At 41.0% G+C, this 18,795-nt stretch overlaps 1 protein-coding gene across 1 annotated transcript in view; it reads left to right on the top strand.

Annotated features, from left to right (window-relative positions):
• Positions 1-18,795, top strand: part of LOC127632948 (guanine nucleotide-binding protein G(i) subunit alpha-2-like) — a 68,283-nt gene that overhangs the window by 39,617 nt on the left and 9,871 nt on the right. The window contains exons 2-3 of the mRNA XM_052111794.1: positions 10,057-10,099; positions 11,128-11,269. Coding sequence (XP_051967754.1) covers positions 10,057-10,099; positions 11,128-11,269 — 185 coding nt within the window. The remainder of the gene's footprint in view (positions 1-10,056; positions 10,100-11,127; positions 11,270-18,795) is intronic.

Below are 18,795 nucleotides of genomic sequence, written 5' to 3' on the forward strand. Positions count from 1 at the left end.
CTTATTACAGGGACAATCCCCCCGGAGCAACCTGGAGTTAAGTGCCTTACTCAAGGACACAATGATGGTGACTGTGGGGATCAAACCAGCAACCTTCTGATTACCAGTTATGTGCATTAGCCCACTACACCACCACTACTCCATAACTTACTGCTGCTACTCAAGAAAATTGTGCTAATTTTCCTATTCCCTGAACAGATATAGCATGAAACCAAGTAAGTATTTAAAGAGTGTTAGGTGGGAGAGCAGCGCTGCTGTGAGACTTTAACAGCACACACGCTTCGAGTTTAATCCTTATTTGTACTGCGTGACAGAGTTGCAGCTCCATACAGAAAACACAGTGATTTCTGGGTTATTACGCTCAGTTTTTCCTGTGATGTTGAACATAAATTATGTAATGTTTATCATAAGTGAGTTATTAAGCACTATTATAAACCTAACCGTCATGAAATCTGATTTACACGAGAAGGATCACATTTACATCCAATAATAATGAATTTACACACAAAAGAACCCAAAACCTGTGGACTGTGAAAATGGATATACCTGAAAACGATGATGTATTTGTTGTCATGTGATCCATTCAACCAAAACAGTCAAGATCAAGAAGCATCCTTTAGAGCAGCGATGTTGTGCCTGATATTCACTTTTGATAGTGTTGTAGATAAATGTTACTGTACAATCTTCAATCTGAATGCAAGAGGGAAAGGTTTCTTCAGCGATGCAGTTCTTGTAGTTCCTCTCTTAAAGGCTAGCATATACTGCTTATTTCATCTCATGCACAGTCGAGTGCTCTAACTCTGGGGTCTGAGGGTGTTTTGGGCCCTGGAGAAGTTTTGACATTTGTGCTTTTTTCAGTTGCTTAAAAACATATTAATGGCTGAAGTCTGATAACACTGTATTCAGCACAAACTGGGCTACAATAATATGTGAGCAACATGTGTGTACATGTTTGTATTTTTGAGAAAATAACATTTATTTGTGGTTTTTTAAAACACAATTTTTAAGTCATTGAAATAAGGTCATATGACACATACTAAACAATTTGTCCACAAGACTTTTGAGCACTGGATCTTGTATCTTAGAGTTTTTACTACAAAATGATGTGAAAACCATCCTCATCACTCATTCATATAAAAGGAAAATTACTATATTGTTTTGTAAGACACTTTTAGTGTTAGAAAGGTCATATGCGAGGAGGCGTGAACTATCATGAATATTGAGGTAATTTACACCTGAAGAGACGAAAGACCCTCCCCTGGGCCCATCAATGAGGAATAGAGAATGAATGTGAGGAGACTTAATGATTAAAATCAAGTTTTAAGTTAAAAGAAGTAATCTGACTATATATTTGCTTTACATAAAGACTTTACTTAATTTTAGACCTACACTACCGTTAAAAGAAGTCTCTTCTGCTCACCAAGACTGCATTTATTTGATCCAAAATACAGAAATAACATTGTTATTCTGAACTCATTTTACAATTTAAAAGAACAGTTTTCTATTTAAATATATTGTAAAATGCTATTTGTTATCAAAGCTGAATTTTCAGCATCATTACTGCAGTCTTCAGTGTCACATGATCCTTCAGATTATAAGATGCTGATTTTCTAATATGGGCATATTTACATCACATTTGACACATTTACAACCTAACACATATTTGCAAGCACAAGGTTGTAAATCCCTAACCCTAATGAAACAAGAGAAACAGAGATAGAGAGACAGACGGATGTTTGATGTAAAACTCTGGGTCGCAGATGGAGCAAAAAGGTGAATTATTTTAGTCTGTACAGTGAAGCTGTGTACCCGAGACCACAATGACCTCACAAGCACACTGGCACATCATTTAACTGTGCCACCTCTCATTACTGGGTCACACGCTGTCATCACACACCCATAGTGAACCTGAGATCTGAGACACTGTGTATCCATGTAATGACACTGATGCATTGTGTAAAACCCCACCTGATACCAGACCTGCATCCACTGAGTCAAAGCTTCTGCACAACACTGAAGGTCTTGAGTCCCTGTTAAACAGATTCTGACAACTCAATAATAAACGTCTTGGAGAGAACCTGTTCAAGTGGAACTCCGCACAAATAAAGCTTCCTAAATGTATATCTATGATTGAATTAGCATATTAAGCTAACAGTGTATTTGTTATTTTATTAAATTAGGAATTCATTTTTCATCAGGGAGACGATTTAAAAATCATGTGTCCCAAGAATCGTGATGTAAGTCAAGTCATTTGTATTTGTATAGCGCCTTTCACGACACACATCGTTTCAAAGCAGCTTTACAGAAGATCAGATATTAACAGATGATAAAACTGTAATGTCTATAACGTCGATGAATCATCATTGTGTAATTAGATAAATACGATTGTTTGTCGTGTTTAAAAATAATGAAATAATAATTGTATTAATAACCCCAGAATTGATTTCCACTGTTAGTTTCCTGGAGGTATGTGTTACTAAACAAGCACCACTTATGAACTTGCTGTTTGGGACAGGAGAGGACAGGAGAGGACAGGAGAGGCTCACTTTTATCCACAATGTGTAAATGTGTCTTCGGCTTCACCATAGACAATATAAACACCAACACATCACATAAAACAGCATAGAAAATACACAAATATAATGCATTAAAAGTATTCCCTCTGCAGGCATATTCAAATACCCGTCCACATATCGACACACACACACGCACATACACATATCTATATATACATATATGTGAATATAATAGTCTGACTGCATTAGACACAAATGATACATTATTTTGGAATTAGGCTGTAACATAAAATGTGGAAAAGTGAAGCGCTGTGAATACTTTTGATGAACTGTATACAGAATATCTCGTTTAGTTGCCTCCGTCTTACCTACATTAACAACTTTAGACAACTTTGTTTTTTACGCTCAGGTTTCTGTACCACATGATCATATTGAAAGATGCTTACCACGAGATTCTTGTAACCCATTTCTACAATGTCTTCACTTACACTAAAGTGCTTAAACATCCTAATAAGATGCTGTCGCTGCATTTCTTTATTTTAAACAATCTGTATTCTCAGTAAAATGAAGATTATCTATAAATGTTCCCAGATATTTAAAACTACAGCGTGTGCAGCAAGTGTTAAAGATCTCCATGTCCAGAGATTTCCTGCTTCTTTGGTTTTATTCACATGAATCTCAAGTGCACTTAACTGACAGCATTCCTGGAGGGAATTTATGTGATTATATTCAAGATTATTCATTTCTGTTCCTCCAGGCCAACAAGTGCCATGTCATGTGCATCCTCAATTTAGATTCATTATCATACAATGAGAATAGTAAAGGTGACAGTATGTTAGAGTCGTCTTTGTCAATTTACTATTAACGAACACACTTTGTGGACGATTGGAAAGAAAATCTCTGATCCACAGATGATCCATTAACCCATAAATCAAATCATCTCTTTTGTGTGGTCTGCTGTAAATGTTCAGCCACTAAATTACATTAAGTTGCATCATCACTAACCCTTGCTCTTTTATATGCAAATTGGAGGGGGTCTAAATATTTAGTTACAGAGGACATTCAATGTTTTGTTAAAACCCTTTCCATGCATTTGCACAAAATAGACATGCGTGCAATGGGTCTAAAATCATTTAATGGTGTAATGCCACCATTCTTTTATTCAGGATCCATTTTTGATAATCTCTGTTCTCTTGTTTAACAAAAGCTGAAACGGCTGGGTAAAACCCCCCGATTGAGAAATCCTTAAACACTTGCCCCTTCAACCCATCTGGGCCTGGTGCCTTTAGACTTAATTCTGGAGAGTCTGGCTGCAATTTTCTGCTCTTTAAGAATAATAGGCTCATATGTAGGAATTTCAAGACACATGTTATCACATTCAGTATTGCACTGCAGAAGATCTGAATATATTGTAGGTTTAACAGAGGATGCAGTCTCTAAAGGATATCATTGTTTACTTCTCTCATCCCATCATAGTGTTGAGACCTTCTGCTTTACATTTCCCAAACTAAACTTACTTTCAGTCTTGTTCTTCTATTCAATCGTTCTTAAATTTGTCCATGAGTTCCCTTCTTTTCTCTCTAACCTAATCGTAATCACCTTTGAGAAAAGCAACCTTTTTCTCATTAAGACACATTTTAAGGGTTTTAGTGTTATTTGCATACATTCGGACTGTTTTTGTTTGAACACAATGACGTAATGTGTAAGTTGAATCATGAACATGTGAACAGTTGCCAGTTCGTATCTTCAAAGCAGTCTCCGATCTCCTCTTTACTGTGATCAGTGGCTTCACTTGTTTTAGTTGAGCCTAATACCTGGGCAGCAAGTGCACAATATTATAGTCTGACTTGCCCAATTTGGGGTGGCACATAGCCTATTGCCTAAACCTTTGTCTAGGGTACAGATGGATCGGGTCAGACAATCACAGACAGATGAAGGGTTGGCAGGTGACAGATCACAGAAGTTAACATCCCCAATGATTCAAATCGGCTGATCTGAGGAACGAGCAGGTGCATTATTACAGCTGTCTGTTTGTTCCCGGCTGTCACATTGTCCAGTTCAACAATATATATTAAAGAATCTGTCCAAATTCCCTTGATAGATAGAAAGGTCTAAAAGACACAGACAATAAAATAAAAGCTCTCGATCTTACTGGCTGTCTAACTCAACAAAAAGAATGAACGCACCAAATAGCCGTCCCGGTGAGATCGCTACTACGGTTTCAAAGTAGCACTTGAACTGCAGAAAGAAACATCTAGAACTGCCAATGATGAAACCGAGAGATGTTTTTGGTTTCAGGAGAGAGTTTCAGGCTTCTACATGTATCCTGATTGTCTAATACTGAGAGCCGTGCAAGTGCTGCGATGGCTTTTGTCTTGTGTTGTGGCTTTAAACGGATTCTGTGGAAGTGGCACATTGTCAGGTATTTTATACACAATACATACAGCACACATGGTCATATCCTGCAGGTGCACACATAGCAAGTGAACGCATTCATGTTCCCATGTGATTCAGCACCATCTCCTGTCTGGCTTGAGGGGATCCAGTACAATACCAGTTTGCACAGCTTGTGTTTGATTATTAAAGCACCTCCAACACTCAATCAGATGTGGTTTGTGGAAATTAGCTAGCATTGTTACATTTGCATTATTTGCTGATTTGAATATTCTTTGAGATCTGGGAGGATTTGGCAACATTTGTAACAGTTGAACGGATGTAAACACACAGTATCTGACATCATCTCTCGAATGAAAGGATGGAGTGAATGTGTGAATGGAGTTTGAATGACTGTTGTCTCTATAAGATGTGTTAGACCAGCGTTTGCTCGTTTCAATTATTGACAGCAGCTGCTCAAGTGTGAAGTCATACACACACTTATTCTACATGAGGAGGATGTCGTGTTGACAGCTGTTCTCACACTGAGATGTGTTGAAAGGACGGGTTGATAAATACATTTCAGAGCAAATACAGAAATATTGAGAGATATATATCTATATTGAAACTCATCAAAAGTTATTAAGATATACTGTAATTTTAAGCTGTATCTCTATAGAATCAATTCCATGCCACATATATTTGCAAAAATATAAAGTTTTGCAAAAGAAAAAAGTATTGAGCAAAATAAAAAAAATTTTAAACAAAAATGAAGTATCACAAAGTAAAATAAAGTATGGAGAGAAAAAAAGAACGTTTTGCAAACAAAAATAAAGAATTGCAAAATATAAATAAAATATAGCAAAAACCAAGATATAATTAATTGCAAAAATCAACGACTGTTGTAAAAGAAACTAAAGAACTTTTATCCTTTTTTATCTCTGCAACAGATTTTTAGGCAACGATGATTTTGCCACACATCTTTTTCTTTGCAATGCTACTAATTATTTTGCAATGCTCCTTTTAATCTGCATTTCCATCACGTGTGAGCTCGTGATAGCGTTTTGCCTTTGCGCTTCACTTTTCTGTGCGTTTCACTTTGTGGCACTGTTTTGATGTGGGGGTGGAGTCAGGGGATTGGGGCGTGTACAACGGGCTCAGTGATGCCTCCCTGGAAGTTACCTCATTAGCTTGAGACACGGATCAAACATCATGGCATGCAGGTGGATCTCAGGTATATAAAGTTGATTGTTTCCTTTTATTTAATTAGCATTAAATGTGTTTTAACAGCGTTTGCTTCAGATAAAGATGTTAGAGATCAGTTAAAGCGGTGGATGTATTAACCATACTCGCTAATGCGTCTGCAATAGCAGCATCTGCAGTTTTCTAAACCATAGTATGTTGTCTTCTAAAAAAATGTAAGCTCCATATTTAAAAATATACAGGTGAAACTTGAAAAATTAGAATATCGTGCAAAAGTTCATTAATTTCAGTAATTCAACTTAAAAGGTGAAACTAATATATTATATAGACTCTTTACAAGCAAAGTAAGATATTTCAAGCCTTTATTTGATATAATTTTGATGATTATGGCTTACAGCTTATGAAAACCCCAAATTCAGAATCTCAGAAAATTAGAATATTACATGAAATCAATAAAAAAAAATGATTTTAAATACAGAAATGTCGGCCCTCTGAAAAGTAGAATCATGCATATGTACTCAGTACTTGGTTTGGGCCCCTTTTGCATTAATTACTGCCTCAATGCGTGTGGCATGGATGCTATCAGCCTGTGGCACTGCTGAGGTGTTATGGAAGACCAAGATGCTTCAATAGCGGCCTTCAGCTCTTCTGCATTGTTTGGTCTCATGTCTCTCATCTTTCTCTTGGCAATGCCCCATAGATTCTCTATGGGGTTCAGGTCAGGCGAGTTTGCTGGCCAATCAAGCACAGTAATGCCATGGTCATTGAACCAGGTTTTGGTACTTTTGGCAGTGTGGGCAGGTGCCAAGTCCTGCTGGAAAATGAAGTCAGCATCTCCATAAAGCTTGTCTGCTGAAGGAAGCATGAAGTGCTCTAAAATGTCCCGGTAGACGGCTGCGTTGCTCTGGACTTAATAAAGCACAGTGGACCAACACCAGCCGATGACATGGCTCCCCAAACCAACACAGACTGTGGAAACTTCACACTGGACTTCAAGCATCTTGGATTGTGTGCCTCTCCATTCTTCCTCCAGACTCTGGGACCTTGGTTTCCAAATGAGATGCAAAATTTGCTCTCATCAGAAAAGAGGACTTTGGACCACTGAGCAACAGACCAGTTCTTTTTTTCTTTAGCCCAGGTAAGACGTTTGACATTTGAAGCCCATGTCCAGGACCCGCCTGTGTGTGGTGGCTCTTGACGCAGTAACTCCAGCCTCAGTCCACTCCTTGTGAAGCTCCCCACACATTTGAATGGCCTTTTCCTGACAATCCTCTCCAGGCTACGGTCATCCCTGCTGCTTGTGCACCTTTTTCTTCCACACTTTTCCCTTCCACTTAACTTTCTATTAATGTGCTTTGATACAGCACTTTGAGAACATCCAACTTCTTTTGCAATTACCTTTTGAGGCTTTCCCTCCTTGTGGAGGGTGTCAATGATGGTTTTCTGCACAACTGTCAGGTCAGCAGTCTTCCCCATGATTGTGAATTCAACTGAACCAGACTGAGAGACCATTTAAAGGCTCAGGAACCCTTTGCAGGTGTTTAGCTGATTAGAGTGTGACACTTTGAGCTACAATACTGAACCTTTTCACAATATTCTAATTTTCTGAGATTCTGAATTTGGGGTTTTCATAAGCTGTAAGCCATAATCATCAACATTATATCAAATAAAGGCTTGAAATATCTTACTTTGCTTGTAATGAGTCTATATAATATATTAGTTTCACCTTTTAAGTTGAATTACTGAAAATAATGAACTTTTGCACGATATTCTAATTTTTCGAGTTTCACCTGTATAAATAAATAGATTTACCTAACCCACTGTTAAAAGAGACAATAAATAGATTACAAATAAAAAGTTAAACGATCGTAACAAACGTGCATGTGTTTTTTCCTTTTAAAAAAAAAAAACTTGTTTTGAAATATAAAATGTTCACAATCCCCTATATTCTTGAACCTGCGTTATACAGCTACTTAAGTTCTTACGATGCTCACAGTAAATGTACGTGTATCTAGGTCATCCCATGTAATTATTTGCCATGTCACATTTAGCAGAGAGAATATCCAGATGTCGTGACGAATCTTATTATTGTTCTGACTCAAAGCCTCGGTCATATTCAGGCGGGTCAGGGTCAGCAGCAACAACAACAACAACAACAACAGCTTTCTCCTGCTGTTTCTCTGCCTCGAGTATAATCAGCAGGATATAACCAGGTTATCAGCACCTACTCTTAAGAATCAATCTGTTAAATTTGTTTTGCTTTTGCACAATTAACATTATAAGTGACGTTCTTTTATTGTTTGTAGATCGTTTCCTGGGATGCTTATTTGTTACGATCGTTTAACATTTTATTTGTAATCTATTTATTGTCTCCTTTAACAGTGATAATGTAACATCTATTTATATATTTTTAAATATGGAGTTTACATTTTTTTAGAAGACAACATACTATGGTATAGACAATTATAATCTATAAAGTAAACATAAGAATCAATCAATAGTCCAATCAATTGAGAGAGAATAAACTGCAGATGCTGGCTATGTTAGCGAGTATGGCTAATAAATCCACTGCTTTAACTGATCTCTAACATCTTTATCTGAAGCAAACGCTGTTAAAGCACATTTATTGCTAATTAAATAAAAGGAAACAATCAACTTTATATACCTGAGATCCACCTGCATGCCTGTGCTCGGCCATGATGTTTGATCCGTGTCTCAAGCTAATGACGTAACTTCCAGGGAGGCATCACTGAGCCCGTTGTACACGCCCCAATCCCCTGACTCCACCCCCACGTCAAAACAGTGCCACAAAGTGAAACGCACAGAAAAGTGAAGCGCAAAGGCAAAACGGTATCACGAGCTCACACGTGATGGAAATGCAGATTAAAAGGAGCATTGCAAAATAATTAGTAGCATTGCAAAGAAAAAGATGTGTGGCAAAATCATTGCTGCCTAAAAATCTGTTGCAGAGATAAAAAAGGATCAAAGTTCTTTAGTTTCTTTTACAACAGTCGTTGATTTTTGCAATTAATTACATCTTGGTTTTTGCTATATTTTATTTATATTTTGCAATTCTTTTTTTCTCTCCATACTTTGTTTTACTTTTGTGATACTTCATTTTTGTTTTAAAAAAATTTGTTTTTTTGCTCAATATTTTATTTTTATTTTGCAATGCTTTATACTTTTGCAAATATATGTGGCATGGAATTGATTCCATAGAATCTCTATATCAGGTCCCCTCAGTGGTAGTTTTTTGAGGCACTGTTCTATAGAGTTTTAAGATGGCATTATGTAGTTTTGCTCAGTTTGCAGCTTTGTGTGTGTGTGTGTGTGTGTGTGTGTGTTTATAGTTGTGTAAGATAGTCATAGACTAACAGCCGTTGGGCAGCACTGCATCTGAAGGCGTGGTCACTTACTTTCTCTTGACGAAATTACATGGGCAAAGATGGCATGGGTGGACATTGAGCGAGTGTGAAACCAGCATAAATAAATATTGTCATGCAGTATTTACTTTATATTGTACTTTATAGTCAGTGTTTCAGTGTGTACGAAGCACTGCCCACACAGAGGTCACCTCCAAACCAAGCATCTTCCTATTGGTCAACGCTGCAATTTCACCTGTCAAAGTTCACCAAACTTGAAGGGAAATCAGTGCAAGGAAATTCTTCGCCACACAAACTCCATTGCACGAATTTCACGGTCATGCAGATTCCCATTGAGATGACTGCACGTGTGTCACGTGACACAAACACAAAGATGCGCTGTGACCTGTGCATGTTTGTTTGTGAGATCTTCTAAAAGGGCTCTGTACCCACAAGCACCTTCTAAGTATATAGTTATCTTATGACTGTTGTTTTGTGTGTTTTTATAATGTTTGAGAAAGGGAGAACTTCATTTCCCATCTGAAGGTGGAGTGTATGAGTTATTTTAACTCATGTGTGTTTATTTTGTGTTTTTGTCACAGGTGCTGGAGAATCAGGGAAGAGCACCATCGTTAAACAGATGAAGTAAGTGAATGCCTTAGACACACACACACACACACTTACAGACACACACTTACACACACTCACAGTCTGACTCACACACTTACAGACACACACACACACACACACAAACACACACACACACACACTTACAGACACACACTTACAGACACTCACACACACACACACTCACACACACACACACACACACACACACACACACTCACAGTCTGACTCACACACTTACAGACACACACATACACACACACACACACACACACACATGTTGGTCTACCTATCATTATGAGGATTTTCCATAGACATAATGACTTTTATACTGTATAAACTATAGATTCTATCCTCTAAACCTAACACAACCCCTAAACCTAACCCTCACAGAAAACTTCATTATGAAATTCAGTAAAGAAATCACTGCAAAAGTAACTTATATTCAAGATCTGTTCTCTAAATATCTCATATTCTGCTTCTCAGGTCAATGCATTTTGTTTTAAGGATTTTTAGATATTTCTTATTTAAATGTTATATTCAACATTCTCTGAAAACAAATGTTTCTTCTGCAGTAGGCTATAGCACATTGTTTAAGAGGAGTTTTAAATATTAATATAGGTAAACAAGCCAAAAAAAAAAAAAAGAGTAAAATAAAAAGTTATTTTGCTGCAGTGTATAATCTGTTAAAGGCCCCGATATACTTCCGAACGGCCTTTACTCAGGGGTAAAAAGAAGTTCGAAACAGCCGAGCAATGGTATAATTTAACATATAAATATTAGGAAGCTCAACACGACATGTAAAACCTTAACTAATGTGACATAAAATGTGTTATCAATGACTTTATGCCTCATTTTATGAGTAAAATTCACATTAAATCATCATTGAGTGGTTCTTTTACTGATCTCAACTAATATAAATGCAAGTAGAAAATGTTGTGTTTGTCATGTTTACATTCTGAAATCATGGAGCTGTTGAGCTAACAACAATGTGTGTGTGTGTGTGTGTGTGTGTGTGTGTGTGTGTGTGTGTGTGTGTTCTCCAGGATTATTCATGAGGACGGTTACTCAGAGGACGAGTGTAAGCAGTATCGAGCGGTGGTCTACAGTAACACCATTCAATCCATCATGGCCATCATCAAAGCCATGGGCAACCTCAAGATCGAATACGAGGACTCTTCCAGAGCGGTGAGTACACACATAAACACACCGTAAATCATACACACCCTCTTTTCAGCGTGACATCACAGGTTTTCTTCCATAGTGACTTCCTCTCTAGTGAGCTGTTTATTGTGAACATCACAACCGAATCTGAGCCTCATGTATGTTTGCTTTGAGCCCCATTTATGGTCATAAACATGAGCCAGTTAGATGTCAGTTCACTCAACAGCCATCTGGGTAATGCCCCCGGGGGAAAAAAGCATACAAGTATTTCTCCCTACTACTTATCTGTCTACTTGAATGGTGACAAATCGAAATCTCACACACAAAAATATTTGGTGAAATGTTTCATGTTTAAAATCAGAATTTGCCTGGACTTTAAAAAAAAAAAAATGGATGCATTTGGCAGACGCTTTTATGCAAAGTGACTTACAGTGCCCTTATTACAGGGACAATCCCCCCGGAGCAACCTGGAGTTAAGTGTCTTACTCAAGGATACAAATTATGTGCTTTAGCCCACTACGCCACCACCATTTCATCTTGAATGAAAATATTCAAGTCTGTCGCATCAACTTATCAATGAATGATACATGCAATCTTTGTTAGATTAGCATCAGTAGTGTTTATATGATACCTAGAAATGTTGTCTAGATAGAAGTCTTCTTTGACCCATGTGAAGCTACTGAAGACCATGATTAAGTTTATTACTCCTATTCTAATCTTGTTTAATATACAGATCACACACGTTGATCTGTATCCTGTTGTGGGGCAGAGTAAAAGAGGGAAAAGAGAGAATGAGGAAGTGAGATGTTGGCTTTCTATCTGGAATCTCATGAGAACAGCCTGAAGGCAGCAGTATGTTCAGTGAATCTGATCCACATCAGCTCCTGCAGCGCTTGGAATGACCGATGTACTGTATATTAGCTCTAATCCTTCCTCCCTTATCTGAGAACTGTTTTATGGTCTCTCTGAATGTGCAGAACTAACACTGTGAAGATAGACTGACCTCACATCAGTGGTTAACTTGAGAGTAATTTGGGGTCGTGGTTTAGATAACAGGATTTTCCTTGTTCTTTTGAAATAATAACTCTTTGATGTTCTGTGTAGACATGTGTGATTGCTCACGATGCAAAACTGTCTCCACTGACCACTCAGACCGTCTTTTAGGGGTTGTTTAGAACTTTTCACTATTTGGCCATCATTCCCAGTTCCCCTTTTGTCATTTAAAAATCTACCAACTACTTTCAACATTGAGGTTAATCGTCCTTCCCCTTCCACTGAATGATGTTTGAAATGAGCAGAGCTTATTGTGATGGCTGACACTACATGAAATAATTCTACAAGACTACATTAGATTACACCTGCATAATGTAAATATGATGTCATGATGATGTGGAAAGTGTTTTGGGCCTCTTTGTGTTTGTACAACAAGGCAACGTTCATTAGCCAACCGCAGGCTTCTGGCAGGAGTGTAGATCTGCATAAATGATTTTAGGTATGGTGGAGCAAATCCAGTGACTGTTCTGTATGCAGCATCAGAGTCTTGAATTGAATGCGTGCATCAACCGGCAGTCAGTGGAGAGAGACGAGGAGTGGTGTAACATGCACTCTCTTTGGTTCATTAAAGACCAGACATGCTGCTGCATTCTGGATCATTTGCAGAGGTCTAATAGCACATGCAGGAAGTTCTGCAATGAGAGCGTTACAGTAGTCCAGTCTAGTAATGACAAGTGACTGAACAAGCAGTTGTGTGATCTTGCGGTCTTTGAGATGTGGTCTATGAAATTTTGATTATCGATAGTTACCCCTAGATTTCTGACCATTTTGGAAGGTGTTACTGTAGTTGAACCCATCTGCACTGTGATGTTGTGTTCAACAGCAGGGTTGGCTGGAAAGACCAGGAGTTCGGTCTTGGCTGGGTTAAGTTGCAGGTGGTGTTCCTTCATCCAGGACGAGATGTCTGCCAGACAGGCAGAGATTCGAGCAGTCACCATGGTGTCATTGGGCTGGAAAGACAAGTAGAGCTGCGTGTCATCAGCATAGCAGTGGTAAGAGAAACCCTGTGCCTGAATGATGGGTCCCAGTGATGTTGTGTATATGGAGAAGAGAAGTGGCCCAAGCACCGAACCCTGAGGTATCCCAGAAAATAGCTGATGTGGCTTGGATGCCTCACCACTCCAGGCTACCTTGAAGGACCTACCTGAGAGATATGAGTTAAACCAGTAAAGAACGGTTCCTGTGATACACTGAGTAGAGAGGGTGGAGAGAAGGATCTGATGGTTGACTGTGTTAAAGGCTACAGAAAGATCCAGCAGAATCAGGCTGAATCACGGATGATTTGGAATCAGCTTTTGCCTGTCTCAGTGACAGACAGCAGGGCAGTCTCAGTGGAGTGTCCATTTTTGAAGCCTTACTGATGATCATCCAGCAGCTTGTTCTGTGAGAGATAGAAAAACAGAAAATTGCCATGAATGGGATGAGAGAGACTGGTCTGTAGTTTTCTAATTGTGTGGGGTCAAGTGCAGGTTTCTTCAGCAGCAGGGTTTCTCGAGCCTGCTTAAATGTAGTGGGAAAAGTGCCTGTAAGTAGAGAAGTGTTAATTATGTGTGTGAGTGCAGGTATGATGGATGGAGAGATGGCCTGGAGAAGGTGAGAAGGAATGGGGTCAAGGGAACAAGTGGTGGGGTGGTTGGAGAGGAGGAGTTTAGTGACCTCAGTGTCGGTCAGAGGAGAGAACATAGAGACAGAGTAGTTGCATAAGGAGACCGGTGTTTGACAGGGTGTGGTGCTGAGAATGTTTTGCTGATGGTTGTAACCTTATTAGTAAACCTTAAATCTGTCAGTGACGTGTTAGGTGGTGGAGGAGGAGGACAGAGAAGTTTGTTGAATGTTCTAAACAAGCTGTGAGTTTCTGTGGTGCTGTTGATCTTGGTCTGGTAATAGGAAGTTTTTTCAGATTTAAAGCTATCTGAAAAAGTTGCAAGCAGAGACTGATACTTACCTAGATCTGCTGGATCTTTATATTTCCGCCATCTCCTCTCAGCTGCCCTGAGGTCTGTCCAATGTTCAAGGATGTCAGAGAGCTGGGTGGTGTAATACATGCTGGCCTAGAGGAGAGAGGACATATGCTGTCTAGACAGGTTGTTAAAGTAGAGCTTAGTGTGTCTGGCAGTGTTTACATCCAGGGTGGAAAATACATTTTGTGTGGGAAGAGAGGTAGAGACAGCAGTGGAAATGTGACAGGGTGAAAGAGAACGGAGGTTATGGCAAAAGGAAAACAAAGGTGGAGTAGGTTTTAATGTAGATGGGAGAGTCATGTTGAATTGAACAAAGTAGTGATCAGAGATATGTAAAGGTGTAACAAGAATATTAGAGGTGGTACAGTTACGTGTAAAAATTAGGTCCAGCTGGTTGTCCAATCTGTGAGTTGCTGTGGTGTGTAGTCTTTCCAAGTTAAATAAGGCCAGAATAGTATTGAGAGTATTCAGTTCAGTGGCCTGGGGCTTGTCTTGGTGTATGTTGAAATCACCAAGAACCACAAGTTAAGTACCATCCTCCGGGAAGGAGGACAGCAGGACATCCAACTCCTCGAGAAAGTTTGCCAGCTGACCTGGAGGGCGATAGATGACAACAACATGTATTTTCGTGGGTTGCATTGTAGTAATAGCATGGAATTCAAAAGTAGTGTTGTGAAGCCTGTGGTGAAAAAGTCCAGATATTATGAATGAGCAAACCTGTTCCCCGACCCCTACCTTCTCCCCTACCTAGAATGGGCAGCAACACCTCCTCATCACTGACCCTCAACACTGGAGCCCCGCAGGGCTGTGTTCTCAGCCCACTCCTGTATTCCCTGTACACACATGACTGTGTGGCAACACATAGCTCCAATGCCATCATTAAGTTTGCTTACGATACGACGGTGGTAGGTCTGATCACTGACAATGATGAAAGAGCCTACAGAGAGGAGGTGCACACTCTGACACGCTGGTGTCAGGAGCACAACCTCTCCCTCAACGTCAGTAAAACCAAGGAGCTTGTTGTGGACTTCAGGAAGAAAGACGGAGAACACAGCCCCATCACCATCAATGGAGCACCGGTGGAGAGAGTCAGCAGCTTCAAGTTCCTCGGTGTCCACATTACTGAGGAACTCACATGGTCCGTCTACACTGAGGCTGTTGTGAAGAAGGCTCACCAGCGCCTCTTCTTCCTGAGACGGCTGAGGAAGTTTGGAATGAACCACCACATCCTCACACGGTTCTACACCAGCACTGTAGAGAGCGTCCTGACTGGCTGCATCACCGCCTGGTATGGCAATAGCACCGCCCACAACTGGAAAGCCCTGCAAAGGGTGGTGCGAACTGCCAGGAACATCATCGGAGGTGAGCTTCCCTCCCTCCAGGACATATATACCAGGCGGTGTGTGAAAAAAGCTTGGAGGATCGTCAGAGACTCCAGCCACCCGAGTCATGGTCTGTTCTCACTGCTACCATCAGGCAGGCGGTATCGCAGCATCAGGACCCGCACCAGCCGACTACATGATAGCTTTTTCCCCCAAGCAATCAGACTGTTGAACACTTGATCTATCAGGATCAATAATTAGCACTGCACTTTATTAATCTATAATCTCACACTGGACTGTCAACATATTCTCCACAATATACTACTTCATATATATATATATATATTTCATATACTCCTTACTTATTGTATTGTATATTGTGTGTTCTATATTGTGTGTGTATTGTATATAATTATCGTGTTGTGTAAGTATGTGTACATCTGATTTGTAAATTGTGTTGTGTAAGTATGTGTACATCTGATATGTAAATTGTGTTGTGTAAGTATGTTGTTTACTGTAATAGGTATATGTCTCATCACTGTCATGACTGCTATGTTGCTCGGAACTGCACACAAGAATTTCACCTACTGTTGCACTTGTGTACATGGTAGTGTGACAATAAAGTGATTTGATTTGACCTCATATGACGAGGGTTGTGAGAGGAGGAGAAGTTGTTGGAGAGAACAGCAGGTGTTGCTGTATCCTCTGGATGTATCCATGTCTCCGTCAGTACCAGGATGCTGAGATTGGACAGTGTAGCAAAGGCTGGAGTGAATTCAGCTTTGTTCACAGCAGACTGTCAGTTCCAGAGTCCCACTGAGAACGAGAGCGGCGCAGGTGCTGAAGTGCAAAGTGGCTGTAGGTTGTGTGGGTTGCGTGTTGCTTTGCATCAGTATTGTGTAAACGGTCTGTAACAAATAACAGGGATGTGCTTGAAGGCATATGTTATTCGTGAAGTAGAGATGTTAGTATGTAGAAGAAAAATAAGAAAAGAGATAAAATAAAAAGATACTTAAGTGCTATGGTGAGTGGCACCTTGACTCACACAGGTAGACTCGCTGGTCTTTACACAAGTAGGTCTCCACATGAGGAGGGCTATACATGAGGGCTACTACTTCCATTGCTACTTCCACGTCAGCATTCAAGTCAAATATATACACGATGCTAACGAGCCATACAGTGGAAAAAGCAGGACATGCCTTTATGCTTCTTAGCACAACAAAGCTAGTCACGTGGGCAACCGAAACTATGGGTTGCCAAGGTGACAAGTGCGGGAACAAACTCAAATTCATTACACTGCAGATAAATGATGCTACACTTTAGCAATAAATAATACTCCACAACAAGTGAAGCACTGTTTATAGACACTAAAAACAACCATAGTTTTACACACACTGGACAAACAACTCTAAATCTAGCAGTGAACACCCTGGGACCTGCCAAAACAATGTAGCACACACACCAACACCCGTTTAAGCGACGCAAGTTCAAGACAGTAAACAAACAGCACAAGCCTAGCAATGAATACCACTCTACAAACTACCACACTAACTGTGCGGTGTGCCAGTCGCACTGTACGGTGTGTGTGTGTGTGTGTGTGTGTGTGTGTGTGTGTGCCAGTCGAACTGTGCTCTGTGCGGTTTGTGTGCGCCAGTCGAACTGTGCGGGGTGTGTGTGTGTGTGCGCCAGTCGAACTGTGCGGTGTGTGTGTGTGTGTGCCAGTCGCACTGTGCGGTGTGTGTGTGTGCCAGTCGCACTGTGCGGTGTGTGTGTGTGCCAGTCGCACTGTGCGGTGTGTGTGTGTGCCAGTCGCACTGTGCGGCGTGTGTGTGTGCCAGTCGCACTGTGCGGCGTGTGTGTGTGTGCCAGTCGCACTGTGCGGCGTGTGTGTGTGCCAGTCGCACTGTGCGGCGTGTGTGTGTGCCAGTCGCACTGTGCGGCGTGTGTGTGTGCCAGTCGCACTGTGCGGCGTGTGTGTGTGTGCCAGTCGCACTGTGCGGTGTGTGTGTGAGTGTGTGCCAGTCGAACTGTGCAGTGTGTGTGTGTGTGTGTGTGTGTGTGTGTGTGCCAGTCGAACTGTGCAGTGTGTGTGTGTGTGTGTGTGTGCCAGTCGAACTGTGCAGTGTGTGTGTGTGTGTGTCAGTCGAACTGTGCAGTGTGTGTGTGTGTGTGTGTGTGTGTGTGTGTGTGTGTGTGCCAGTCGAACTGTGCGGTGTGTGTGTGTGCCAGTCGAACTGTGCGGTGTGTGTATGTGTGCCAGTCGAACTGTGCGGTGTGTGTGTGTGTGTGTGTGTGTGTGTGTGTGTGTGTGCCAGTCGAACTGTGCGGTGTGTGTGTGTGTGTGTGTGTGTGTGTGTGTGTGTGTGCGCCAGTCGAACTGTGTGGTGTGTGTGTGTGTGTGCCAGTCGAACTGTGCGGTGTGTTTGTGTGTGTGTGTGTGTGTGTGCCAGTCGAATGTGTGGTGTGTGTGTGTGCCAGTCGAACTGTGTGTGTGTGTGTGTGTGTGTGTGTGTGTGCCAGTCGAACTGTGCGGTGTGTGTGTGTGTGTGTGTGCCAGTCGAACTGTGTGGTGTGTGTGTGTGTGTGCCAGTCGAACTGTGCGGTGTGTGTGTGTGTGTGTGTGTGTGCCAGTCGAACTGTGTGGTGTGTGTGTGTGTGCCAGTCGAACTGTGCGGTGTGTGTGTGTGTGTGTGTGTGTGTGTGTGTGTGTGTGTGTGTGTGCCAGTCGAACTGTGTAGTGTGTGTGTGCCAGTCGAACTGTGTGGTGTGTGTGTGTGTGTGTGTGTGTGCAAGTCGAACTGTGTGTGTGTGTGTGTGTGTGTGTGTGTGTGTGTGTGTGTGTGTGTGTGTGTGTGTGTGTGTGTAGTCGAACTGTGTGTGTGTGTGTGTGCCAGTCGAACTGTGTGGTGTGTGTGTGTGTGTGTGTGCTGTGTGACTGTGTGTGTGTGTGTGTGTGTGTGTGTGTGTGCCAGTCGAACTGTGCGGTGTGTGTGTGTGTGCTAGTCGAACTGTGCGTGTGTGTGTGTGATGTGTGATGCCTAGTCGAACTGTGCAGTGTGTGTGTGTGTGTGTGTGTGCCAGTCGAACTGTGCAGTGTGTGTGTGTGTGTGCCAGTCGAACTGTGCAGTGTGTGTGTGTGTGTGTGTGTGTGTGTGTGTGCCAGTCGAACTGTGCGGTGTGTGTGTGTGCCAGTCGAACTGTGCGGTGTGTGTAT

Source organism: Xyrauchen texanus, chromosome 39, assembly GCF_025860055.1.
Source record: "Xyrauchen texanus isolate HMW12.3.18 chromosome 39, RBS_HiC_50CHRs, whole genome shotgun sequence".
In the NCBI taxonomy this organism is placed as follows: Eukaryota; Metazoa; Chordata; class Actinopteri; order Cypriniformes; family Catostomidae; genus Xyrauchen; species Xyrauchen texanus.